Source organism: Poeciliopsis prolifica, unplaced genomic scaffold, assembly GCF_027474105.1.
Source record: "Poeciliopsis prolifica strain line A6 unplaced genomic scaffold, Auburn_PproV2 SCAFFOLD006, whole genome shotgun sequence".
Taxonomy (NCBI): Eukaryota; Metazoa; Chordata; class Actinopteri; order Cyprinodontiformes; family Poeciliidae; genus Poeciliopsis; species Poeciliopsis prolifica.
The window spans coordinates 12868962-12895955 of NW_026562381.1; the positions used below are offsets into that span (position 1 = coordinate 12868962).

Genomic DNA, 26994 nt, shown 5'->3' on the forward strand with positions numbered 1-26994 from the left:
GTTTCGGGTAAATATACCTGGAGCTCAGCAGGAAGTCCGTCCAGGTGCGACGCGGCGCTGCGGCAGAGGGCTGAAAACATGCACTTATATCCAGAGGTGGGTGAAGGATCGACCAGAAATGGAAATAAGTAACAATAGATAAAGTTTTACTCGGGTAAAAGTGAAAAGTAGCTGCCCGAGAAATTACTCAAGTGAGATTTGGTGGAAGAAAAAAATAACTGATCAACAAAATATGTGGGAAATTTTAGGCATTTTAAAAACCGAAGGGAAAATATAAGGAATAGGATTGGGACCACCGGGAAAAAAATAATTCTGACTTTAATCTCAGAATTCTGAGACTAACGTAAAAATATTATTATCCAATACTTTTAGGAGTTACTCATGTAAATGTAGCTGAGTAAATGTAACTAAGTACTACCCAACTCTGGATCAGGTAGACAAATAATTTTAAGCTTGTAAGAGAAGTACCAATTCAATACTTAATTTTACCAAAGTAAAAGTAAAAAGTATCCATCTAAGAAATTACTCAAGTAGGAGTAAAAAGTATTTGGTAAGAAAAAAATCGACTGATCAAGACACAAACAAAAATTACATCATAGGATGAAATGTTGGATGAGTTTCCTGACAAAAAAAAAAGGTATTCAAGTCAGTCCTCGGCATCTAAAATAGACCCAGATCTGGGCTTTGACTAGGCCAAAGACCTTGGAGGATGTACTGATATATTTTGGGTCATTTTCATCTTGCAGGTTCACTTCTGGCAGCAAAACGTCTCCAGACCATGATGCTTCCGGCTCTGCTTCACAGTATGAGGTTTTCTTCCTGGATTGTTGTAGCTGCTTTAAGTCAAATTCAGTTTTACAACAACTTCACTTAAAAAAAAAAAAAAAAAAAAACGTTATTATTACACAAATACTGGCAAGCTTCAGGGTGTGTATTTGTCTTAAAAAGTTCACGTTTTGCTATTTTCATACTAATATATGCAGTTGATATCAAATTCAAGATACTTTATTGATTCCAAAGAAAAACTAAATATTGTTATTAATACATCTAAAGCATTCTTTTAGGTCCAATAATGACATTTTATGGGTTTTGAGACTTCATTTAGCATCTTGCAGTCTGCTTTCAGAGTGAAAATTTGCATTTCAGTTTTTTTATATTTTCCACTTTTGGACTATTTCCTTAAAAACAGAGACGCTGATCATCATCTTTATATTTTCCTCCATTTTTTGAACATTACATTTCACAATTGATATCCATGTCTCTGAATATGTTACAAAAACACCGTTGTAGCTTGTACACATTCTTTCACAAGACTGCAGCAGCAACTCAGCAAATGATTTTATCTTTGGATCTTTGAGAACATTGTTATCACATTTTACAAAGAAAGAAACAAACTGTTTCTGTTTCTGTTTCTGTGAAATAACATATTTCAGGGCTAACAGAGTGATTCCCAAACAGCTATTATCTAAAACTTGCTTTAAAGCAAACAACTTGTGAATTATTATTAAGTTCCTGGACACTTATTTCAACCTCCACCTGTCCTATAATTTTTAAAAACTTAATCCGACCTCACAGTCAGGTACAGCACAAGTACTGGACAGAAAATGACTGAAATGTTGTAGCATCATAGGTTATCCTCAGACAAAATAGATAAAAGAAAGAATTTGATTTTAGCTACACATTTATTTTCCCTGAGAAACTTTCACATGAACACAAAGTTAGAAAGATAAGTGTACATTAAACAGAGAACATTGTTAAAACACAACTGAGAGAAAAACTCAGTCTGGTTGTTCATCACTGGAAAAAAAAAGAAACTCAGCTTTAACTCTATTTTTAGTCGCAAAGTGAACATTGTGTCAACCTTTTCCTCTGCAACAGCTTTCATCTCAGTTCATCTACAAACATAAAAAGAAGATTTTGCTTCTCCTGTAAAAAAATAAAAAATAACAATTTACACTTAGTGGATTCTTTTTTTTTTTCTTTTTTATAGGCTGCACCAAAAGCAACTTCCAACAAAATAAACAATGTTGTTACATTTTTTGTAACAGAATTGTTGGCATTTTGATAATCTTTTATTGATTATCAACACTGTTCAGAAAGCTAATTCCTTTCATTTCAGGGTAACAGATGGTTGAAATTTGGATGCAGTAAATTCTCATCAGGCTGGTTGTGGAATAGAGGAAGCTGTGTAACATTCAGCTTCTGCCCTGAGTTTTAACATCCGAACCAACAGACTGGACAAATAACCAACCAGAATTATCAGAAAAGCAGCTTATTAAGAAACATATTTATAGAAGTTTTTTTTTGTTTGATTTGTTTTTGTTTAAAGATGTCGGTAACTGATTTTCTCTTGATCCTTATTTTACTCTTGTCCTTGAAAACTGGAGCTCAGCTGGAAGATATTTCTCACTTCAAGTTACAAAATGTCAACATGTTTGATTTTCCCAGAAGTTGCACTGCAAAAACACAAAATCTTGCCAAGTAGTTTGGTCTAATTTTTAGTGAAAATATCTTAGTGCACTTAAAATAAGGAAAACATCTAACTTCGAAGTCACTTTTCAGTGAGATACGAAGCTTGTTTAAAGCCAATAATGTCTTAATATTGATGAAAAGGTTATGCTTATAATGAATTAATAAATATTTAGGGATTACTTGTAAGTTTTTGTCTTACTTCAAGTGCTTCCAAGGTACTTGGTAATATTTTGTGGGTGTTTTAGGGTAAATTATCTGTGGTGATTAGTCAAACTTTAAACTCTTTGACTTTAGTTTCCAACAATGTGTGTTGAGAGTTATTGATACCGTGCCTGCAGTCAAACACGGTCATGGCAGCATCATTCTGTGTGGATTTTACCTTCAAAACTGATGTAAAATTACAGGCAGAGACTCAAATGCTTCTGCAGTTAAATATCTGAATTCTGGCTATGAAATCAGTAGTTAATTTCTAATTCCACCAGTAATCCAGGCTGGTTGTAAAACATAAAATTGCTTTAAAATTTCACTTTATTGGCTGATTTTATTACAAAATAACCTTAATTTATGGGGTTTCCTTCTCAAAACAAAACATACATCTGCTTTTCATTGCTGATTCAAATATTTATCTCTTTATTTTAATTTTGGATCATGCAACTAAATATTTGTAAAGGTAATCCTCACTTTTACTCAGGATTAAGACTTTTTTGTTTGCTAAATTTATATATAACCTTTTTAATTATGACATTTGAGGTATTTTCCAGCTAAAAAATTAACTCTAAATGGCAAAAATGTACTAATGAAGTGACATTAAGTGTTAGGGTGCAGATTGGGTAGAAATGGCTGCAGTTAAAAGGGCAGAGACACATGAATGGTGTCAAGCACCCTGCCCCCCCTGCAGAAAGGAAGGGAAGTCTGCACCATAAATACCCTGTGAAAGTCTGTTCCTCTCAGGATTTACAGCTCTGGAAGGAAACCTTCAATTCAGCCAACATTTGCTTAAACAAGCCGAGACGCTACGTGGAGACAGCTCGATGTCAGCTTGTCATAATTTAATACGAGAGCTGGGCAGAGATTTGTTTATTAAACTAGCATAACAAAAGTCATTCTGACTCTTCTTATTTAACCATTTCACACAAGTAAAATACAACATCTATAGGTCTTAGTTTTTAAATTTAGCTTGAAATATTGATAGATGCAAATGAGCGCAGATGTGAGTCCAGAACAACAGACTCCAATAGATTATAATCTGATATTTAGGTTGTAGGATGCTAAATTAGATCAGAATTTATAGTTGTTTTTTAGTTTTGTTTTGTTTTTTTGCATAAAAACATAGCCAACAAAGATAATTCAGATTTTTTAAAATCAAGAATAAAGCAACTACATTTCGTTGCTTTGTACATGTGACAGTGCAATGACAATAAAGTTGAATTCTATTCTATTCTAAATTTTCAGTCAAAAATTGTAAATATCAATAATTTCATGATGCAGGAAAGGATTTCAGCCATCTCATCAACTTAGAAACACCTGAATAAATGACCTGCCAAGCAGCTACAATATAAAAACAAAGTTTTACGAACTGTTTTTGGCCTAGTTTGTATGATGCATAAAATAAGACAAAACTAACTTAGAAGTAACCTTTCAGAAAGATATTGGAGCTTTTTTAAGTCAATAATTCCTTAATATTGAGGAAAAGGTTCTAGTCCCACTGGCAGATTATTTCACTTATAACATGGAAATATATCTTGTTATAACAGAAATAATCTGCAAATAGAACAAGAACTTTTTTTAATCAAAATTAAGGGATTGTTGAATTAAAACAAGCGTCTTCATCTTCCTGAAGTTACTTACGTTTTGTTTTATTTAAAGTATACCAAGATGTTTGCATTAGAAACTACACAAAAATGACTTCATAAGATTTGAAATTCTTAATTACATTCAATGAGCAATAATTCTGGTCAAACTGAGCTGGTAGCGCACTCAATTTAAAATTAAAGCTGATAAATGAGGAGTTTTTGTCGTATTGTAGCATGTTTCTGTTTTACAGATTGTATTATTGATCAAGTTGACATCATGAAATGAAGTAAAGGTGAAAAGTTGGGAGATCCTGCAGCAGCAGCTGATGGGTTTGGTGAAAAAGAGCGACATCTTGTGTTGAGTAAAGGTAAGACCAGTTAATGAAACAAGAAAACGAGTGACTGTGTGCATAAAAGTGCATTTCTGTTATGTTTGTTATAAAAGTACTAAATTCTGTCAGCAGAAACTGACCAAACAAAACAAAACAAAACAAAATCCTTGCTCCTTCCCTGCCGTGTTTGAGTTCCTCCCAACAGAAACGGGCCGTTTGCCTTCCCCGGGATCCGTAAACAGGGTCGACACAAACGGGGTCCTCTGCTGTGGGAAGAGGGAAACTCACACCGTCGGGGCGGCTGGACTCTCACTCGGCCACAGCCTTTGAAGTGCTTCAGAGAGCTGATAATGGAGGCTCCTTACAGCTCCGACTTTGGTGGAGTGTGGATGTAACAGGCTCCTGATACTCGGCAGCCGTTGTCTAACATGGCCTGCACAGAAACCTTTAAGGGAAATTAAAATTATTTATCTACAGGTGGCTCCAAAATCACATTTACAGTTTTATTATGTCCTACTCTATTTCTATAAGCGAGATACTTAAAATCAAATTGGGAAAAGTGGGAAAGAAAACATTTATTTGTAGCTACCCAAAATATTAAAAAGGAAAGTCAAGTTTTAAGTTGCTTTTTTTCTGCATACCTGAATAACTAGACAAATAATTTGTTTTACATGTTCTTCCATTTCAAAAGTTTCTGTATATTTCATACATTTGTCTGTGGAGCTTTATGATCTGCACCAAAATGTTTTGGATTTCTTTCCACAAGCTTCTCACAATAGTTTTGGCCCATTCCTACAAAGAACACAAACTGCAAAAACACAAACTCTTTCCAAGCATTTTGGATCTAATTTCTAGTACAAATATCTTTGTTTACGTGAAATAAGACAAACTAACTTATCAATAACTTTTCAGAAAGAAATAGGAGCTTGTTTTAAGTTAATAATTATTTACTACTGATGAAAAAGCTCTAGTTCCACTGGCTGATTATTTCACTTATAACAAGAGAAAGAATTGAGACATCCACTGATGCCTCTTCCAGTGAAACATACCCACAACATGATGCTGCCGCTACCGTACTTTGGTTGCTTCAGGATTTTGTTTTCCGTCTAAATGTAAGAATGTTTGTTACGGCCAAATAGGACATGTCTCCAAATATTACATGAATAAAAGTGGCACTACTTCATCATATTTTACTCTAGTAAAAGTAAAAAGTCACTTACGATGACTGCATTTAATCATATTTTCAAATTTATGGATATTTATACTGCAAAATGGTTTCTGGTGCAAATATATTCGTACACTTGAAATAAGACAAAATTAACTCACAAGTAACTTTTGAGTCAGATATAGGAGTCAATATGTCCTTAATATTGATGGTAGATTATTTTAGTTATAATAATTAACTTTCCCCATATTATAAGTAAAATATTCAGCCTCAGAAACTACAACTTTTTCATAAATATTTCATTAATATTAAGAAATGATTGACTTAAAATAAGCTCCTTCTAGTTACTTCTAAATTAGTTTTGTCTTATTTCAAGTTTACTAAAATATTTGCAGAAGAAACTAGTCAAAAACACTTGGTGAGATTTTGGTTTTTTGCAGTGTATTCATACTCTCACTGAACAAACAGCAAAAATAACAAACCTGACAATTAGAACAGCTTTAGATGTATTTAAACATAATTCATTTGAATTTATTGTGACAACAATACATCAAAATGCAATCATAAGAAATGTCACAATACGATGAAGGCCCAATCAAAAGCTTGCAATGCCATGATGTCATCAAGTCATTTACAGGCATTGAAATCTAAAGGCTTATTGCTCTCGATACTTTGGTATTCATATATAGAAATAATTATTCTGATTTAGTGTAAGACAGTATTTTTTGCTTTATTTCAGAGATTAAAGATCTGATTTTAACTCTACAGAACCATTCTGCAGCAGATAGATCATTAAGGACTCTATATTTGCAGGAGCTTGCTTCCTCCTCCCTCTGCTTCTTGCCCTGGGTGAAACAGCGAGGCATTTGGTTCAGGCCGCAGCCTGCACTGCAGCCCCCAGGTCCTGTCTGGCCCGAAAAGACAAAGCTTTTGATCAGTGACTTATGGCTCAAAAGCCACAGACTAAACTGTGACACTCAAGCTCCTCTTCTGTGGGAGCATGTCGAGTCACTTAAACTCAGCGTTTGGTTGCGTCGTAAACTGCCTCAAAGGGGAACCACTATGAAAAGTTCACATTTTGCGTGTTTTTGTTCTGTTTTTAAAAGGCACTTATTTGAGAATAAATTATTGTGGGTTTTTCAGCCACATGGAATCATTTTACAGCACAATCAAGTAAGACATGGCTTAAAATAAAACCAACTTTGTGATTTAACACCTTTAAATTTGGCCTCTGTCTCTTTAAAAGTGTCTTGCTTTTTCCAACACACCACCTTCAGGATGTCATCACAACATCGCTCCTATATTCACTCTTTACCAACGTTTTAACTAAAAGTAGCCGGTGCAATGAGCCGCGGCGCTACCTAGCAACCGCAGTGAAGCCCAACCTGTCGCTTAGCAACCGAACCTGAGCTCCAGCACATTTGATCAGCTGTTTTTTTCCTACAACGAACAAGTGTTTTGTTGTTGACTTGTGTTCTTCTTAGTTGTGCAGGAGGTTCAACTTCTGCTTTTCAAAGATGTACAGTTGTACAATTGCACATTTGTTTGGACACATTTCCTTGAGCGAGTGTAAACGTTGAGTTGGGGGACATAGCTTATTCGGATTTAAAGTTACAAGAGGCCCTAAAGCTCGAAGTAGGCAGAGCTGACCAGACTGAAATTTTATTTATCTAATAATTATTTTGTGCAAAAAATATAATGAACATGTTTTGTATGGAACAATAAACCAACACCTAACATGTTCAAGGAAGCATAAAAGGGGACTTTTATGCTTCACAGCTTGTGAACTTTTTTTGTAAGTTCACAACCTGTAAATGGTTGTGAACTTACAAAAAAATAAAAAACAACTACACAGATCATGGCTAAACATTATAAAGATGCAGTAAGAACTGAAAACGCTTGCTGTTTGTGAGTCAAACATCCTGCCTGTGTAAATACGCCCAGGACGATCTCCAAGGACTTGCTTGTTTGTACCTGCTGTGTGATTCTGCTCGTCCCCTTGGCAGGACACCCTGTAGCTCCTCTCACTTCAAAAGGTTGCTGCGCCTCTTATCAGATAATATTCTTGTCCGCCTTCCCTCCCCTTTGAGTCCAGTCTCCTCTCTGTTGACCTGGATCAGCCCGGCTGTTCCTTACGGCCCCTTTGGCCTTTCCTCCTCTTATCAGCGCAATGGCCGAGCCGTGATAAGGCGAGCCTGAGGACACAGGGAGGGAGCCGTCCGCTCTTCCACAGCTGCATAACTTTAAGGCAACCATGATCTAAGTTTTGGTTTTGTGTTGTGCCAAATTGACAGATCAACCACGTTTATAATAGCTTTTTTTGTTTTTTTTATTGTACTCTCGTTTTATTTTGTTTTTGTCTGTCTAATTCAGTTAGTTTGAATTAGTTTTTATTAGTTATTACACTGCAACAACACAAAGTCTTATCATTTTTGGTCTAGTGGAAATGTCTTAGTCATAAATAAGACAAATAAGACAAAACTAACTTACAAGAACAGGTGAGTAAAGTTGCACTCAAGTAAAAGTAGTGATTCTTCAACGTATGTTTGCTGCAGTAAAAATAACCAAGAAGTTGCTCAAGTACAAATAAAAAAGTATTTCATTAAAAAGTTTCCTCAAGTACTGAGCAGCTGATCAAAACGTCAATTATTTAAGATTTAAAAGTTACATCATCAAGACGAGAATATAAACCTCCATGGAAATTTTGGAATTTTATAGATGAAAATGATTCAGATAAATAACATCCTTACAAAATAAAAGAATCAAGCCAAATAAACATTTTTCCAAATCATTTTCGTTTCTTCTACAACTAATCTATTTTGTCAGGATTAACCTTATTAATTGTTTCAGTTACAACAAAGTCTTCTCTTTGGTTTTTATTAAGCTGTTTGTTCTCTAAAAAATTTATTGAGTTTTTCACATAACATCTGTCGCAAACTGAAACTAAAACACAGACATGCATTTCCTGATTACGTAAGATCAATTCATTTAATTGGTTTGTATTTGAGGGGATCAGAGTAAAGAGGGAGGCACTAACTTTATGTTCACAATACCAATAAAACACAGACTCAGTGGAACATAACCACAGCAATCATAGACATGGTTGCTTCATTTTCAAGCTTTAATCAGGACAAACCCAAAGCTTTGGCCGTGTTGAAACCCCACGTGCCTCGGCTGCGTTCAGGCAGGCAGACGGGTGTCCAAAGCCACGACCCTGCCCTGACCTGAGCGAAGGAAATGCTCACGCTGCTCGAGACAAAGCAGGGCACAGGACAGTCTGAGGGGCTGGCTGGTTTGGCCTCGAACAATGGCTGTGTGCTCTCAGGCCAAACAAAGGCCAAAGAAACGCCCTCCTACCCGCTCCCACATGGCAATAGAGCTGGCATTTCACACCGCTCTGTGAACAGCCATTCACTCGCAGCACTGTTTAACCTGAGTCTGACGGCTGGGTTTAGATATCTGACCTGCCTGGCTTCTCTCTCACCAGTATAATCCAAAATAAGTCAGGAACGCTTCAGATTCCTGTGAATATTCCTTAAAAAGTGTGTAATCAAAAAGCCACACTGCAAAAACACAAAATGTTACCAAGTTCTGGTCTAGTTTCTATGTTAGCACTCTGGAATTTAAACAAGGCTGATTTTTCATCAAAGAATATGAGCTTTTTAAATAAATAAGTAGCATTGGCAGATTATTTCACTTTTAATAAGGAAAAGATGTTTTAACCAAAAATTCACCAGTCACAGACACACAGCTGCAGTTTTTGTTAAAGTTTCTCAAGTTTTTATTGAAAGGAAGTAATTTGGGAAAAATATATATATTTTGCTTAAATTTGTTATTTTATGTCATTTATATGAATTATTGTCACTTTGTTCTTTAAATACCCAAATTTCCACTGAGCATTATTGATAATTTGATCAGTTATTCTATACTTAAGAAGACTTTTTACCTGCAAGTGGAGCCAGAACTTTTTCATCAATATTAAGTGATTATTTTCTGAAAACAATCTCCTATATTTAGCTGCAAAGCTACTTCTGAGTTAGTTTTGTATTATAAGTGTACTAAGACATTCGCGTTATGTAAAGACCAAAAATACTTGGCAAGATTCTGTGTTTTTGAAGTGCAGCCTATTAATAATGTGACTGTAAGACGAACAGCTCCCTGGGGAACGGGACCGCGACCAGACCCTCCGTCTGGGTCAGATCCCCTCCAGCCAGGGCAGAGAGAGGGGCGGCCGCATGACCCTCGCTGCCCTCCGCGGGTTGCTCCTCCTCTCTACCTGTACGCGGCTCGGATCAAGGTGTGGGGGCCGCATATCAAACGGGGCCCGGCCTTTGATATGGATGGAAACACAAACACTGATTTGAGCGGAGTCGTAACAGCTTATTTGTTCCCTTTAGTCATTCATTGAGCCGCTTGTTGCATGTGTATGCCTTCAAAGGAGCGGTGCATGCAGCGGCGCTACAGTAGCCGAGGAGGGCCTGAGAGCGGCCTGGTCTGGAGAGGTTGCAGGGAGGCCATCTGGCTTCCTGTTCCTTAGATTTGGTATTGATTTATTGACTGTACAGAGGAAGATAAGAGGGGTGCAGCTGCCAGAGGTTTTCCTCTGCCTCCTCAAACACAATTGACCTGCTGCTCATCTGTACTGACTGAAGAGGTAATGCTTAATTGCTGAAATAATAGAAATAAAAAGGTTATTTGCTTGCATTTTATTTCAACAAGAAAAACAAAACACGATTGTTTCTGAAAGCAGAAGTCTCTTTATTTTTTATCTTATTTGGAAGTGTTTTAAGTGCTTTTAAATGTTCTTTTTCACCCAAAATCTTACCAAGTATTTTTATCCAAGTTTCTGACATGCCTGACTTCTCCCTTACCAGCAACTCTTTAAAAATAATCCAAATCATTATTGTTTTCAATTTAGGAATGCTCAAAATTCCTGCAAATATTCCTTAAAAGCATGTAACCAACAGGACATACTGCAAAAACTCTAAGTCTTACCAAGTACTTTAGATCTAGTTTCTACAACAAATATATCAGTAAACTTGAAATAAGACAAAAGTGATTTTCAAGTAACTTTTCAGCAAGAAATAGGAGCTTGTTTTAAGCCAAAAAATCCTAAAAATGATTGTTTATTTCATTTTTAACATGAAAAAAAGGTTTTGTTAAACATTAAATAATCTGCCAGTGGAACTATTACTTTTTTTAAATCTACATTGATTCATTGTTTATCTAAAATAAACCCCTATGTCTTGATGAAGAGTTACTTGAAACTTAGGTTTTTCTTATTTTAAGTGTACTAAAATATTTAACAAGAAATTAGACCAAAAATACTTGTGTTTTGCAGAGCATAAACTGAGTAGCGATAAGCAGTGTATACACACAAGGTAGAAAAGAGAGAATAAATGGTTTTTAGGCATGTTTGCGAATTAAAGTCTAAAAAGTGTGGCATGTTTTTGTATTTCCAGAATTTCCAGAACCAGAACTCCAGCTGTGATTCTTTCGACATACGTCCCACTACCATCTTGAGTTTAGATCCGCTTCTCTTTTGCCAAAGTCCAAAACACACAATTTCACAACTGCTGTGTTTCTGTTAAATAAGAAATGCAACTAAATTCACACTTCAGTAAGTTTGTTCTAGTAAAACGTCATGTAAATGTAAACACATGAGATTCACAGTTCAGCCGCATCATCAGCCATCAGAGGAGACGTTGACGTCTCATTCAGGCGTTGAAGCAATAAACTTTGGAGTTTACTACGAACACATGCAGAGTTTTGGGGAAATTATAGTCAATCATAGATAAGAGTTATGGATTCAACACTTTTGAATGACAAACTAAACTTTTCACGGACTGTGATGCTGTGAGACCAGCAGTGTGTTGTCCAGGGGGGGCAGTTTTACAAATGATTGAGCTGCTGGACTTTAACTAGGCCATCATAACACATGAATATGCTTTGATCTAATTCTGGCTGGTTGTGTTTTCAGTCTCAACTCAGATTTTCAAATCAACTCATAGGGTTTGTTTTTTCTTTCTGAAGACATTTTTGCTCTAAATTTCTTCACAACTCTCCCTTACTTGGTATTGATAATGCTTTCTTCACCTTCACGGATTAATTACAGATTAAATTACACAATGCATTCTTTCTTACTAGTTTTTTGAAAAAGGTTGGATCCAAAAGCAGATTTTTATTTGCTAAAAACAATTCAAACCATGTATAATTTCCCTTCTCCTTCACATTTATGCACTACTTTGTGTTGCTCTGTCACATAAAATCCCATTTAAATAAGTGGAAGTTTGTGTTTGCATAGCGACAAAATGCAAAAAAATACTTTAACAGTGCCCCCAGAAAGCATTCGTAAAGTATTTACAGGTCTGTCGTGATAAAGATGCTTCCCATTAATGAGGTGCTAAGTCCCATTTATTATTCCTAACAAATCCTGATGGCCTTTCACAGTTTGCATCATCGGATAAATCGCAAAATTTGAATTAGGCCTCTTCGCATAACAAGTCTCTCAGTCCTGTTAAGTGAGCCAGGACCAGTTTGGCCTGAGCCTCACATTTAGAGGTGTGAATGTGACACGACAGTGAATTGTACTCATCCCTGATTTTTTTCTTTTCTCACCAACACTCCCCCTCCTCCATTAAAACAAAAAAAGACCAACACACACAGGCAGACTCCCCATCCCCCGCCCTTTCTTCCCTTTCCCCTCCCCTGCCAACACAAGTCTGTGATGTGACAGTCTTAGATAAAAAAAAAGGCGAGAATTTTATTGCAGCAGTCTGTGAGGCTGGCACCAGACCTCCATTGTGACCCGCCGCCACAGGTTCCCTAGTGTTGGGCGCCCTCTGCTGACCGCGTTCTCTCGGGTTCCTGCACTTCAAAGTGGGAGATCAAGGGCCGACTTGCGCATGACATCCAGAGAATGACAATACCACAGCCAGCCTACGACTGCTGCAAGGTGCTTGCTGCAGAGACACAAAGGCATGCAGGCAGCTCCCGCACTGGTCCGCCTCATGGAGGAGCAGGAGGCGGGGGGGTTAAAATACAGGAAGGAGGCAGTGCAGCGACTGTGGTGGGCAGAGGCTACATGAGGTTAAGTGGAAGGACAGCAGAGGAGACAGGCTGGCAACAGATTGTCTGAGGTGTCCTGTTTGATTACTGAAGCATTAATTGATAAGATTCATCACTTATCTTTAAAGATGAGCTATTACGCTTCTTTGAACTGGCTAGGATTGATCTGTGGTCAAAACGAAACACGTCTGTAACATTTCTTTTGCACAAAATAATTTTTAGATAATGAGATTTTAGTCTGGTCAGTTCTGCTTATTTTGTTTTAGGGAGTCTTCTCAATCTAAATCCAAATAAGCAGCTGCTGGCCACGGCCAAACAAATAAACATTTACACTCGCATGTGAAAATGGCTGCAAATAAATGCACAGTTATGAAACTGTACATCTTTAAAAAGCAGAAGTGGAGCCTTCTGTACAACCAACAAAAATGCAGGAAGTGTTTTCTGGATGGCAAGTCAACATCAAAACACTTGTCTTGTCCAGTAGCCATTGTACACCAGATATAGGTGAAATAATCTTCCTGTGGAGCTTGTACTTTATTGAAATTAAGTTATTATTTACCTTAAAAAAAAAGCTCCAATATTTTGTTGAAAAGTTACTTGTAAGTTAGTTTTGTCTTATTTAAAGTGTGCTCATATATTTACACTAGAAATAAGATCAAAGGTAATATTTTGCGCTTTTGCAGTGTATGTGTTCTTGGCTGTATCTTTTAAAAAAGCCAGATTCATTCTGCTATTTCTAGTTTACATCAAAAATGCATGTTTTATTTTATTTTAAGAGTGTGGGATCTGTTTTTTAGGGTGCAGGGGAGGATCATCTTGTGCTTTCCAGAGTATAAGTCGCATCAGTCAAAAAATGCAACGTGACGAGAAACATGAAACTGGACTACAAGTCACATTGTAAGTTAGCTTTGTCTTATTTAAAGTGCATTAATGTATTTCCACTAGAAACTGGACCAGAAATAGTTGGTAGGCTTTGTGGTTTTTCAAGGCAGCCCGAGAAGCTAGAGTGAGGGGGCGTCTTGTGATCAGGCTGTCATTTCCTCCTCAACTCTGTTTAGAAAGAATGAGAAGGAGCCAAGTGGCCCTAACAGGGACAGTAGGTGGGCTCCTCATGAGGATCTGGTGAGGAGGTCGGGTTGTGCCCCCGGCAGGCTGAGACGCAGAGAAAAACAAACACGGGGATGAAACAAGACGGCGAAATCCTGTCCCTGGTGGCGAATACACTTCACAGCAAACCAGAGGTGATTTACGGTACAGTAAAGAAAACAATCTAAATGATGACAAATCTGTCTGGTGCAGACTTATGATGGCAGCGTGACTACAGATCTTGAAAGAAAGAGGAAATGAGAGTATTTAAAATTGAAACTCCTTTCGCCACACTACAACCAAAAACTTCTGTGTTTTATTGATGTTTTAAATGACAGACCAAAACACGCGACACATAGTTGTTAAGTGGAAAGAGAATGAAACATTGTTTTCTACAGAAAATAACCTGAAAAGTGTGCCGTGCATTTCTGCAGACGCCCATTTTTATTGATACTCCCATAAAAATCATCTTGAACTTTTGATCAAAATGTATCCAGATGTTATAAAGGCCTAGTCAAAGTCCAGACTTAACTAAATTTAATAGCTAGTAGAAGGAACTGAACATTTCCACGAGTTATGTTGTAAACATTTCAGTTAAGATGCTTCAGCAAAAGACAGATTAACCAAATGTTGACTCAGAGAGGCTACATATAAATGCACAACACACTTTGTAGATTTTTAATTTGTAAAATGTTTTGAAAAGTTGGCTTCTACTTCACAATTGTGGTGTTTTCAGTTAGTACATCACATAAAATCTCATAAAAAAATAGAAGTTAGAGAGAAATGTGACAAAGTTCAAGGTTTTTGGATGTTAGTCATATACGGTAGCTGCTGTAATAAAGATAAAAGTTATCTAATAAGTTACCTCTCTCAACCCAGAGGGCATAATAACCTGAAAATAAAACTATCAGCATAGAAACAATCAAAATTCAGAGATGAAATCAGCTCAACAAATTAAACTTCTGATAGAAATTCAAAAGGTTTCGTTTTAGATTATCATCTGTTTGCACTGATGTTCTCATATTGTATGAAAAAGAAAATACAAAGTTTCTGTGAATTAATTCCTCATAAAATTAATGTGTTTTTCCACGAAATACAAAAACATCAAAGGCAATTATTTGTAGTCCCATTGATCTTCCCATCTAACCTCCACTGACAGGTCAAACCCACAGAAACTCTGAAGGAGCTGCAAAGAACCACATATTTTAAAGAGTTTAAGTTTAAAATTGAGTTGTTTGAAACTGCAGAATCAAACTTTAAGGTTGTAGCGTGACTAAATGTTTCATGCAGTAGGAAACATTTTTTACAGCACTAACTTACACAGAAAGTCTTAGAACAAATATCAAGGCGTTGGTTATGAAAAAAAACAAATCTAAACAATTTTAAAGAAATAAAGCTAAAATGCATTCTTTCATGATGGCATGTGACATTTTATTGACCAAAATGTAGCATCTACATTTTGGTCAATACTGGACTTCAGCTACAAAACAATTTTCAAATTAGGACTAAAATTAAAATATGTTTCAGTCAGAACTATGACTAAAGAAAATTAAAATGTAGAGTTAAAATTAGTTTAAAAAAATTTGCTGAACATTTATTGATATAACTGAAGAATAAAATAAAGTAAATTATGTCATTTACTCTTTATACCCACGTATCCTACAAGATGTCTAGTTATCATAAAAATTTCATAATTAAATGTATTTATAATTATTTTCATGTGTGTTGTGCATGTATAAATGTTTACATTTCATATAAATTCCCTATGATAAAATTACAAACAATAGATTCAATGTTTATTTAAACTATTTCCAAGTCCCAGGGTTGAAGCGGACTATTTCAAGCTGTCACTGTGATTCTTCAAACCCCAACATTTGATCAGTTGACCGCTGCAAAAGGTTCACTTCAGATCAATTAAATTGATCAAAGCAGTTTAAGCCCCACCTTTAACTTCTATAGGTAAGGCTGCCAGCAACACAGAACAGTTTAATAATAAATAAATGCTACTAACACGTGTCCTATGGATGGTAAAATGTAAAACCTTTTGATGATCAAAGCCGACATAATTAAAATAAAAGCAGAAATATATGTATTTTGTGTTTCCTTTTCCATATCCATGTGTTTTCATGAAAAATGCATGTATTTTTTATTTTCCTTACAAATGTGTTTTCATCAACATATATAAACTTCTTATTTCCTTTTTCCTTTATACATGCGTTTTTATACATGAACTGTAGTTTGTGTATGTAATTATTAAATAGCCTAAATAATTTTTTCCTCCCAGTTTTGAACATTTGCGTTTTGAACCGCCATATTTATTTGCCTGCATTTATCCTTAAAACTGTCCATTCATTTAAAAGTAGGTCAAGGAGCGCCCTCTAGTGTTTAACTGAGCTCTCCCACATGATCAAATTAAAGTGACGTGAATATTTTTGTCACATAACACCACAGGCCCGCGCAGGACACACGCACACACACGCACACACACACACACACACACCTTCCCGGTGTTTAATATTAGATGTGCGTGACCCATCCACGCAGGTCGCTGGTTGAAGAACAGCGAAACCCGGCCGGAGGGTCGAGTTCAGAGTTCAGGCTCAGCAACCAGAGAAATGGTGGTCTCGGTGAAGAACGACACCCGGCTGACCAGTACCCAGAGCTTCCTCTGCTCTGGTTTCGCTGGTTTCTTCAGCAAAACCGTCACGTCTCCTCTGGAAGTTGTGAAGATTAAACGTCAGGTGGGAACTTTTCACGGCAAAGGCGGATTCCTGCAAACTTTTATCGTCATCTACCAGAATGAAGGACTTCGAGGGTTTTGGAAAGGGAATATGGTCTCCTGTCTCCGGCTGTTTCCATATACAGCAGTTCACCTCACCACATACAAGAAGTAAGTTTAGCAGGGAAATATGTAACCATGGGATTAAGTATCGTAAATTACACCTTATTTCATAACTGCTTGTGTAATTATTAATTTATTACTTCACTTTTAGCACACGCTGACTTTGCAAATTGGCGCTATTGTCAATATGGATGAAGCATTTTAACTCGTGTGATGTCTTAAAATTAAAAAAAGGCTGTTTTGTTATTGTTTTGTCGTTTATTTTACATATGCGGAAATACTTCCTGTTTTGACCGTGCGAGACGCAGCCTCTTGTTTCCAGCCAATCAGAAGGCTCCATTTGCTCAGTCGATTTTTAAACAGCAAGTTGTTTCGTTTGCCCGATGTTTTGTCTGGCAGGTTATGAGAGGTTTAATCGGTATTTTATATAAAATATATTCACCAGAAGCAGAAATACAGTACATATATATATATATATATATATATATATATATATATATATATATATATATATAAAATATTTTTGCCAGTGAACTTCACCAGCTTCTACGAATTGAATAAAGTTAATGCAGTGAGTTTAACAAATCGTTTACGTTAGGACTCAAACTTTCATCAGGAATACGTAGATTAATAAGCTAACTATTACACAACTTGTAAATTATCTGTTGAAAAAAGTAACATAAGTTAAAAATAATGGTTGAAACTGTTCAATGGTGAAGTAAAATCTATATTACTACCATAAAATATTTGAAATCGATTAGAAATTGTCATTCTATAGATACACAATTTAAAAAAGAATAGTTTAATATGTTTAAATTTTATTATTAATTTGTTACATTTTATGTTGAAAATGTTCTTTCTTACTTAAATTGCATAATTAAATACTGTGAAATTAGTGTTTTTCTGCAACATGAACAGGAGCTAATTATTATTACTGTGATTTTCTAAACATTTTACAAAATAAATATTAATCACAAAATTATTCAGCTGCAATAAAGAAACGATGTTTCATGTTTAAATAGTTTATGGTTTCTAAAACCTGCTAAAAGGGGAATTCCTGCCTGTGAGACTGAACTGAGGGCAAACAGATTGAAATCACATGTGCTGGGTTACCAGAGGGCAAAACAAACTGCTGATCTCTGACAGCATGGATACAGGGGGAAAAAAGCATTAAGCTGAGCAGTAATCCAGCAAGGAGCAATAAATCCGGCTGGTCATGCTTTATAACACGTGTTTTTGGAATTCCTGGTTTTATAAACATAAGTCATTCACTGCTCACCTTTTCCTGTCCAGAAGATACAACAGCAACTGTTCAGCACTCAAAAGAAACCCTTCCTCTTTTAGCTCGTTTTTTTTTTTTTTTTTTTTTTTTTTTTTTTTTTTTTTTAACTTAAATCATATTTCCTGCTGAAGGTTTCAGGTTATCAGCTTGAAAAGTAAAATACTGAGCATAAACGTCCACAGAATTCATTTTGTTTTACATTTAAGCAGTTGTAGTTTTTGCACCAATATAGAAAGTGTTTAATATATTAAACAAGAGCCACAACACGTCGTAGACAAATAAATAAGAGATTTTAAAACTGTTATTGATTTATTTTAATAATCAATCATGCCATCGGTTTTTCTGAGAATTAATTGATTCTTCAAACAAAAGAACTGGAACATTTTACAACATTTTAACTAAAACACTTAAGCCTTTTTCATATAGCATTGGAAATGTATTAAAAGATACAAATAAACAGATAACATTTTTTTTTGAATAAGACGTAAACATTACCAAAATACAATAAAATAAATGTGACGCAAAAACTGCCACTTGAGGAGTTTTGAGTAAAACATATTTACAGACAAAGGTGTTTTATAATTTTTTATTTATTCAGGAACAATCTGTTGAGACTTATTGTCTCTTTTACAAGAGATATATGTTACATACATCACAAAAAGACAAATGCAAATGAATAAAAAGTGCAAAATGTAATATTTTTTAACAGTTTTTGTTTAACTACTGCGCTGAATAAATTGCTTTTTCAGCAAATTACCATTTTTGAGTCTCCATACTCCAGTTAATCGAATTACTAGATTATTTCAAAGATGATTCATCACTGCTCATTACTGACTCTTGTTTGTGTGCAGGATCGTCCACCTTCACATGGATGAGCTGGGCTTTATCTCCCAGTGGAGAGCCATAGTAGCCGGCGGACTGGCTGGCGTCGCTGCCGCCCTGCTCACGTATCCTCTGGAGGTGGCGGAGACCCGACTGATCGTCCAGAACTGCAGACAGCGGACCTACATCGGTGTAGCTCACACCATCTCAAAGATCTACAGGAACGAAGGCCTGCCTGCTCTCTACAGAGGATTCTCCCTCACCGTTCTGGGTACGCACGCATTTATTCAACACATGCGTCTGATAGCGATTCTGAATCATTTCCTACTTCCTCCATCTTCTCCGCCTGCAGGTGCGGTTCCCTTTTCAGTCGGATGCTATGCGGTTTACATGAATTTGGACAAGCTGTGGCAGGAGCCATCGTTTCGTTTCACTCCTCTGCAGAACTTCATTAACGGCTGCATTGCGGCGGGAGTGGCTCAAACGCTCTCATACCCCTTTGAAACTGTTAAACGGAAAATGCAGGTGGGTAATGAGCAGCTAAACTAATTTAATTTTGTGTATTTTTCCTCCATTTTGTGTTATTTTTATACATTTGTTCATAAACAATATAAATGACAAATTCGCAAAATGAACCCTGCCAACAGGATTAATAGTTTCTAAGAAAACTGTGTCTTCAATGGGTTAAAGAAAAAAAGTTGCATAAATTCACACATAAAAGAGGAACAGAAATTCTTCATTTGAAGCAAAAGTTGTTGCCACAAAGTTTTATAAATTACCTTGTTTCTCTTCATGCTGTTTTTCTTTGTTTAATTACATACAATTTTCAACTAAATCAAAAAATATTCAAAAGAAAAGTGTGACTTTTGTTAAATCTGAAATAAGTAAGAGATTCACTTAAACATTTGTTAGTTTATCACGTTATTTCACTCTTTGTTGTTTTGTTTTGTTTACATTTATAGTAGAAGGATACCAACAAATTTATCCATTTCTTTTTTTATTCTTGCTCTAAAATCCTCTGAAAATGTCTGACTGCTCTAAAGCAAGAAGGCAATACACTTTTTTAAAAAAATGTTTATTTACTGGATATAATATATGCCATCCTACAAACCGGATAAATGGTGATCCGGTTTGAACAATGTAACTAACATTTTAGGCTTAATTTAAAAGTGCGTTCAGCTGCACAGAAAAATACATAGTTAGATTAGATCATCTATCCTGCTCCAACTTGTTGCACAAGATCCTGAGAAGAGGCTTTCCTGCCATAGTTTCACCAGAAGGGGGCAGTAATGACGTGTCCAACTTATTCACTGACCGTAACGCCTTAGAGAGGCCACAGAGGATCTTTACCAGACAGAAAAATAAATATCTGTTTAAAAACATGCCTATAACAGAAGTATTAGTAAAGGTATATTATGTGGAATTGGTTCTGCGTGTTTAATCATCTTTAATTTGCATTTCTGACCTTTCTGGGTTTATTAGGAAGGACACACAGGGAACAATGGTTCTGCAAAGGACTGGGCATTTCATCCGGGTTTCGTCTGCCTATTATTGGCTGCCACAAGGTTTAACAGCAGCTGGGAATGTGAATGTGCCCCAGGTCCATCAGGCTATAGATAAGTTCTCTAAAGATAGACTGTCGGATAGCAGCAGCTCTGAGGACTGTGCATTCCCAGATAATACAACCTATGGCACTTTATTATACCATTTTTATTGAAATGCTTCCATTTAATGAGAATTGTACGGTTAAAAGTTAACCCACTGAGAAAAGATTAAAAAGATGCTTCCAGATGGACAGGGTAATGATTTAAGATGAGCGCTGTACAGTTTAACTTTGTCTTCTTGACGAGTTTAAGTGTCAGCTGCTAATTTCAAGACGCCCACATGTGACCTCAGCAGCCGTAACGCATGATGGCCGCTGGCTGGATGTACGACAGAACCTACGTGAACTCAGAGACGCTGAGGGTGCTAATGGCGGCTCAGGAGGTTAAATATCTGGGAGTCCAGCAAAGTCAGAGGGGAGAAAGTCTGTTGAAGGTGAAATGACGTCTGCAGCATAGAAAAGGCGATAGTGGAGCTTTCTCTGGAGAGTTTTTAAACTTTTTCTCCTTACAAATTTGCTCTAGAGGTTTAAAACTTTAAAGGATACATTTGAGGTTCAGTCTGTGGTTAATCAAACAGAAAACAACTAAAGTTTTGTGGCAACAATTTTTCAGCTAAATAAAAGTAACTGTAGCCTTTTTAAAATTAAATTTTAATTTTGACTTTTTGTTTTCCTGGGGTATAAACACATGAGCCTGTTTCTCTTAGTTACTCCTTCAGAACAGGAACTGAAGGAAAACAGGCTTTGAACAAAGTGACCCAAACCCTGAGAGACAAAAATTCATTAAAGAAAAAAAATCTACTCAGCCACAATAATTAAAATGTTTAAGATACCTGAAAATGTATAAAAAATAAGACTAGATCTGGGGATAATTTTCTTAAATCATCATGCACAGTAAAGTGGAAAACAAAAAATGAATACAGCACCACAAGGCTCTGTACTTGGCCCACTTCTTTTTAGGTTATGTATGTGTGATTAACCTGATTCAGGTTTCCAGGTTTATGCTAATTACAATGGAAAAGGTAGAAAGAGCATCCTAAATAAATACTTAAGTATAAGTTGTTTCACTTCAACGTATTATTTATTTAAGTAAAAGCAAACAGGAAATAACTCAACTAAGAGTAAAAAAAATTGTAGAAAGCTACTTCATTACAGAGTAACTGAATAAAACATCTGATTAAATATTTTACAATAATGTTATTAGACAAACAAAAATAAAAAGCTGTAGAAACCTTTCTATGTAAAAAACTAAAATCAATACATACAATTATGAATACAAAAAAACAAAACTTTTCCAACCAATACACTTTGGGGAATGTCCTGTATGTTCAATCTAAAATGTTTTTGCAACATATCCTGTTCATAAAATTCCACTTTGAGGTGTAAAGATACATATAAACTGCAGAAATAAATATGTTTTCTACATATTCTTCCAAACATGTTTACATTTCACACTTGAAAATGACAACAGAGATGTTTAAAAAACAATCTTGACGTTTTAACTTTTTGGAATGTTACATTTTTCTGCTGACTCACTCATTTTTTTTAATTTCTTTTTCATTATTTTCCCAGGCACAGAGTTCTCGTCTTCCCCATTTTGGTGGCGTTGATGTCCACTTCAGTGGAACGATGGACTGCTTCATGCAGGTTATTAGAAACAAAGGCGTTCTGTCACTGTGGAACGGACTAACGGCCAACATGATAAAGGTGCCTCCATGCTTGATTGTGTCATAGATTCATTTGCTTAGAAAACTGATTTCTGTGTAACAAATAGCTCCCATGTGCCAAAGGAAAGATTTGTAACGCGTGATCTATGCAAAGGCAGGAGTGACGCAGAGTGTCCACTGCAGGAGAACAAGGTGGAACAGCATGCTCCAGTCTCCAATTTCAGCTGCAAATATCATCAGAGCTGAACATTGTTTCACACATGATGATCTAATTTAAAACAAGACCACTTTTAGTTCTAGAGAAACCATCATTAAGACTTAAAAGTGCACATTTGAGGTAATTTAGGTTAAATTTCCTGTCATTTTAACACTAATCAGATCAAAACTCTGTTGTTTCCTCACAGATTGTTCCTTATTTTGGTCTTCTGTTCACCTGCTGCGAGATGTGCAAGCAGATGTGCCTCTACCGTAACGGCTACATCGTCTCACCTCTGAGCTACCAGCCCACGCCGGGGGTCGACCAGAGCCTCGGGCCGTACGAGCTGGAGGAGGTCAGGCGCTACTTGAAAAACAGAAACTTTGGATCAAGGGAGTCGTCTTTTGGGAACCGCTGGTGAAGCTGGAAATGCATCCTGCTGACAGAAAAATGGAGGAAAAATCAAAAACATTCATGAGACCCTCCAAGAGACTGAAACTAGGACTATTTCAAGGTTATATAATTTTTATCTGACAGTATTAAGCATAAATTGTGAGGAATTTGTGACTCCATTATGTAAAAACCTGTGCCTTTGGTGTTGAATATTTATTTTGGCCCCTGTTGCAGTTTTGGCTGCATTAACTTCACATTGTGCCACAGTCTGTTCTGAGGATCACAGACTTTAACTGTGATGAGTGAATCTGAGCGTTATGATTGTAAAGAATCATCGAATGCAACTTTTTCATCCTTCAACAGAAGCAGGCGTTTAAGTGCTGAGACAAATTGTTATTGAAGGAATCAAACATTAAAAATGTTTTATTTTAACAAAATCTAAGTGTTTATTTTTTTATGCGCACTCCAAAAAGATAGAACTGCATCCAAAAGCTGACTTTTTTTAAAAGCAAAAAATGAGTTTAATGTCTTAACAGTTGCATTATGTTTAAGCAAACTCTTTAAATCCTCCTACAATTTCAATGTATGACACAAAGCAATGTTTTATTCCATTATTTTAGCAATGGTCGACCTTCCAAATCCACATTTTATTTCAACATTTTATTACTAAACATGATTCTTTACGAGAAACTGCTACATAAAGATAACTGTGTCCATCTACTCCAAATGTATTTTCGTAATAAAAACTTTGTACATTAAACTATTTATGGTAGAGTCCAGTATGTTCTGTTTGCAGTTTGTCCTCCACCTTGTAGTATTTTAGGGCAACATAACGTACTACATCCTATAATATGGCAAGCCGTCATAACATATATTCATTTTGCAAGCCTGCTAGTTAGTTGTTTGGATATCACTAGTATTTAACCTCATTAAGATCATATTTTATATGATTTTTTTTCAAGAAGGGCTCTAAGTCTGCTTTAAAGTGACTAGAATGCATAATAAATGTATATTTTTAAGTTTTATTTAGAGTTGTAACAAAAAATTAATTTATTCACAATCAAGCCAACATGATTGTCACACACACCTGAAATTTTTGTTCAAGTTTCAAAAATTTCATTTTGAAAGAAAATGATTTTGAAAAATGTCTCTTTTGCATAATTTTGTTGTGTTCCAATTATGCGGTTTATATTGATTATTTTCATTTTGGTATTTAACATACCAAAATTTCCACATATTTAAGTCCATCTGATGATGCATTTTTTAAATATTAAATTGTTGGTGTGTTGAGAAATTGAATAGCTTTTTCACCCAATACTTTTTTTACAACAGTAATTTCATGGATGGCTAGTTTTTACTTTTGAGTTAAAATATGTTGAAGTCGTGCTACTCTCACTCTACCTGACGAAAGAAGGAAATATGAATAGGAAATGTTAAAGTATTTGATAAAATGACCTGCCTTAACAGCTGTGACAGGTTTTACGTGGACTCAGTCAGCTGATTGACTCATGTCCTTCCCAGTGTGGGAAACAGGGTGACAGCCAAAGGACATCAACAGATGGGGTGACCTTTACCCACCATAGTTTTCAGGCCCTGGCTGCTTCAGACTGACAGGTGATGCGACCTTTAACTTCCATAAGAGAAAAGAAAACAAATAACAACAAGAAGAAAGTTAAAGAAACTATCCACAACTTTTTTGGGAAACTGATAAACTCCCTCTTCTTGTGGGACGAAAATATGTCCTTTTATTCCCTGCGTGACAATGGAAACCAGCCAATCCAACTGACAGAACGCCCTCTGGCCCCGCCCACCGCACTCACAACCGACCAATAGCAAGCGAGAATCGAAGTTCACGCTTTCCTATGCGTTCAGCCTCCTTAAAACCCCGTCAAGTCCGGGTTTGATTCTGCCATTTCAACTCCACCTGCAAACCCCACGGAGCGAGCAGCGGGACGGCGTCCGGAAACACCCGAAGATGAGTGACACGGCTATCTCCTTCGCTAAGGACTTCCTCGCCGGAGGCATCGCTGCTGCCATATCCAAAACAGCCGTGGCCCCCATCGAGAGAGTGAAACTTCTCCTCCAGGTCGGTGTTACTCATCTCCATGCAGAGACGCCTCAGCTGTTGATGCGGCATCGTTAAAACAGCTGACTCTTAGACCCTGACCCGACGCAGTGATCAGTGCTGGTAACGATTTGTGTTTAAAGCATGGATGCTGCAGCGTCAGCAGCAGAACGTAGGCTGTTGATAGTAAAGCTCAGCAGCTCTGTCTCAGTTTAAGAATGAGCATATTCGAGGCAAACCAGACCAGTTATGTAATAGTCAGGCCTGAAAGCTGCAGCACTCCACGGGAGGAAACACATTGTCCCTTAACAGGCTCATATGGTCACCTGCTGCTGCGTTTGAAAAAACATTTATTCTTCTGTGAAGTTTGATAGTTTGGCTTAAAAACTTACAAACGAGGTCATAGGAAAAATTGCACCATGGGTTTTCACTGCTGCATGGGGGCCTGGATGCGGCAGGAGGGGGCGGGGTTATGAATCCCTGAATGGATGCGTAAAGAGTTGATACAGCATGCATGCAATAACAGATTAGTGTAAAATAATAATGTCACTTCCTGTTTCCCTTATAGGTGCAACATGCCAGCAAACAGATCACAGCCGACAAGCAGTACAAAGGCATCGTGGACTGCATTGTCCGCATCCCCAAAGAGCAGGGCTTCCTTTCCTTCTGGAGAGGCAACTTGGCCAATGTCATCAGATACTTTCCCACACAAGCCCTCAACTTTGCTTTCAAGGACAAGTACAAGAAGATTTTCCTGGACGGCGTAGACAAGCGCACGCAGTTTCTGGAGATACTTTGCAGGGTAACCTGGCGTGGGCGGCGCAGCAGGGGCTACGTCGCTCTGTTTTGTCTACCCACTCGACTTCGCCAGGACGCGTCTCGCCGCTGATGTGGGCAAAGCGGGGCAGGAACGTGAGTTTAAGGGCCTGGGTGACTGCTTGGCGAAGATCTTCAAGTCTGATGGCCTCAAAGGTCTGTACCAGGGCTTCAACGTCTCAGTGCAGGGCATCATCATCTACAGAGCAGCGTACTTTGGCATCTACGACACAGCAAAGGGTGAGTCTACAAACTTCCTCCCCCCATTGAGCTCCTGAACTTTTAGGGAACTCGATTAACCTTTTGAACTGATGCATCTCTTTCAGGCATGCTCCCAGATCCTAAGAACACACACATTGTTGTGAGCTGGATGATCGCTCAGTCTGTAACCGCCGTTGCCGGTCTCACGTCCTACCCCTTCGATACCGTCCGTCGTCGTATGATGATGCAGTCTGGACGCAAAGGAGGTAATAACTCCAACTTGATGCCTTCGTAGCTTAAAATCTCTGTTTGTGATCATGATTGAGACATTTTTCTATCTTCTCTTCAGCTGATATTATGTACACCGGCACCCTGGACTGCTGGAGGAAGATAGCACGTGATGAAGGCAGCAAGGCCTTCTTCAAAGGAGCCTGGTCCAATGTGCTCAGAGGAATGGGCGGAGCCTTCGTGCTTGTCTTGTACGACGAGCTTAAGAAAGTCATCTAAGTTGATTGTGTCTCTCCACTGTTCATGTTGTTAAATGTATCTGTAACATATCTTGTACATTTGGAAGGACTTAAATACCTGAGCTATATATGTTTATAGGGGACCAACTAGTATTTTTTTACTAGTTGTACCGGGGAAAATCTGTTATGCACTTGTTTTTGTTTTTTTTTTTTTGTTTTGTTTTTTTTTTTCTTTGGCCCATTCTTTTCCTTTTTTTTTTTTTTTTTTTTTGCCCCTCACGAGAATTTCATTCCCTGACTGCAAGAACTTTGCCAGGATATGAGAAATAAAGGCAACCTACTGCGTGAACCGCTTACCTGGTTTTTACCTCAAATGTCATGCATGAATGGTTTCCAGGCTGGCAGCCCCTTGAGAGAGCTGTAAGCTTAGAGCTGCAGGTTGTGGTTGGAGGTGAGCCAAAATCAGCTGAGAAAGTTGAGCTGCTGACAATATTTCAAGTCACACTTGCAGAAAGGTGATAGGCAGGTAGTCTAGGAGTCAGACGTTTGAACTTGCTGCAGAGGAACTACTAGGATTACATGCAGGAGGGTTTGGATTATGACAACTTGCTAAATATACTTTGATCTCTTGACGTGCTCTTTCTGCCTTGGACTGTTGTGACAGAGGTCTTTGTGTCCTTGAGCTGATTGACAATTTACAAATATGACACACAAGTTATTTACT

General features: G+C 37.0%; 1 protein-coding gene and 1 pseudogene across 1 annotated transcript; both read left to right on the forward strand.

Annotated features, from left to right (window-relative positions):
- The first annotated feature begins 16364 nt into the window (after positions 1-16364).
- Positions 16365-23476, forward strand: LOC129360343 (solute carrier family 25 member 43-like). The gene is made up of 5 exons (XM_055030513.1): positions 16365-16806; positions 18892-19133; positions 19215-19387; positions 22038-22172; positions 22537-23476. Exons 1-5 carry the CDS (start codon positions 16532-16534, stop codon positions 22747-22749), a joined length of 1038 nt encoding a protein of 345 aa, XP_054886488.1. The 5' UTR covers positions 16365-16531; the 3' UTR covers positions 22750-23476.
- A 1126-nt stretch (positions 23477-24602) lies between these two features.
- Positions 24603-26619, forward strand: LOC129360346 (ADP/ATP translocase 2-like; annotated as a pseudogene).
- The last annotated feature ends 375 nt before the right edge of the window (positions 26620-26994 follow it).

What these genes read in the sequence shown, in the direction of transcription:
- LOC129360343 (XM_055030513.1), top strand. Translation starts at nt 16,532, where the DNA reads ATGGTGGTCTCGGTGAAGAACGACACCCGGCTGACCAGTACCCAGAGC. An exon ending in CACCTCACCACATACAAGAA is followed by an intron (nt 16,807 to 18,891) that starts GTAAGTTTAGCA and finishes GTTTGTGTGCAG; the next exon opens with GATCGTCCACCTTCACATGG. An exon ending in ATTCTCCCTCACCGTTCTGG is followed by an intron (nt 19,134 to 19,214) that starts GTACGCACGCAT and finishes CTCCGCCTGCAG; the next exon opens with GTGCGGTTCCCTTTTCAGTC.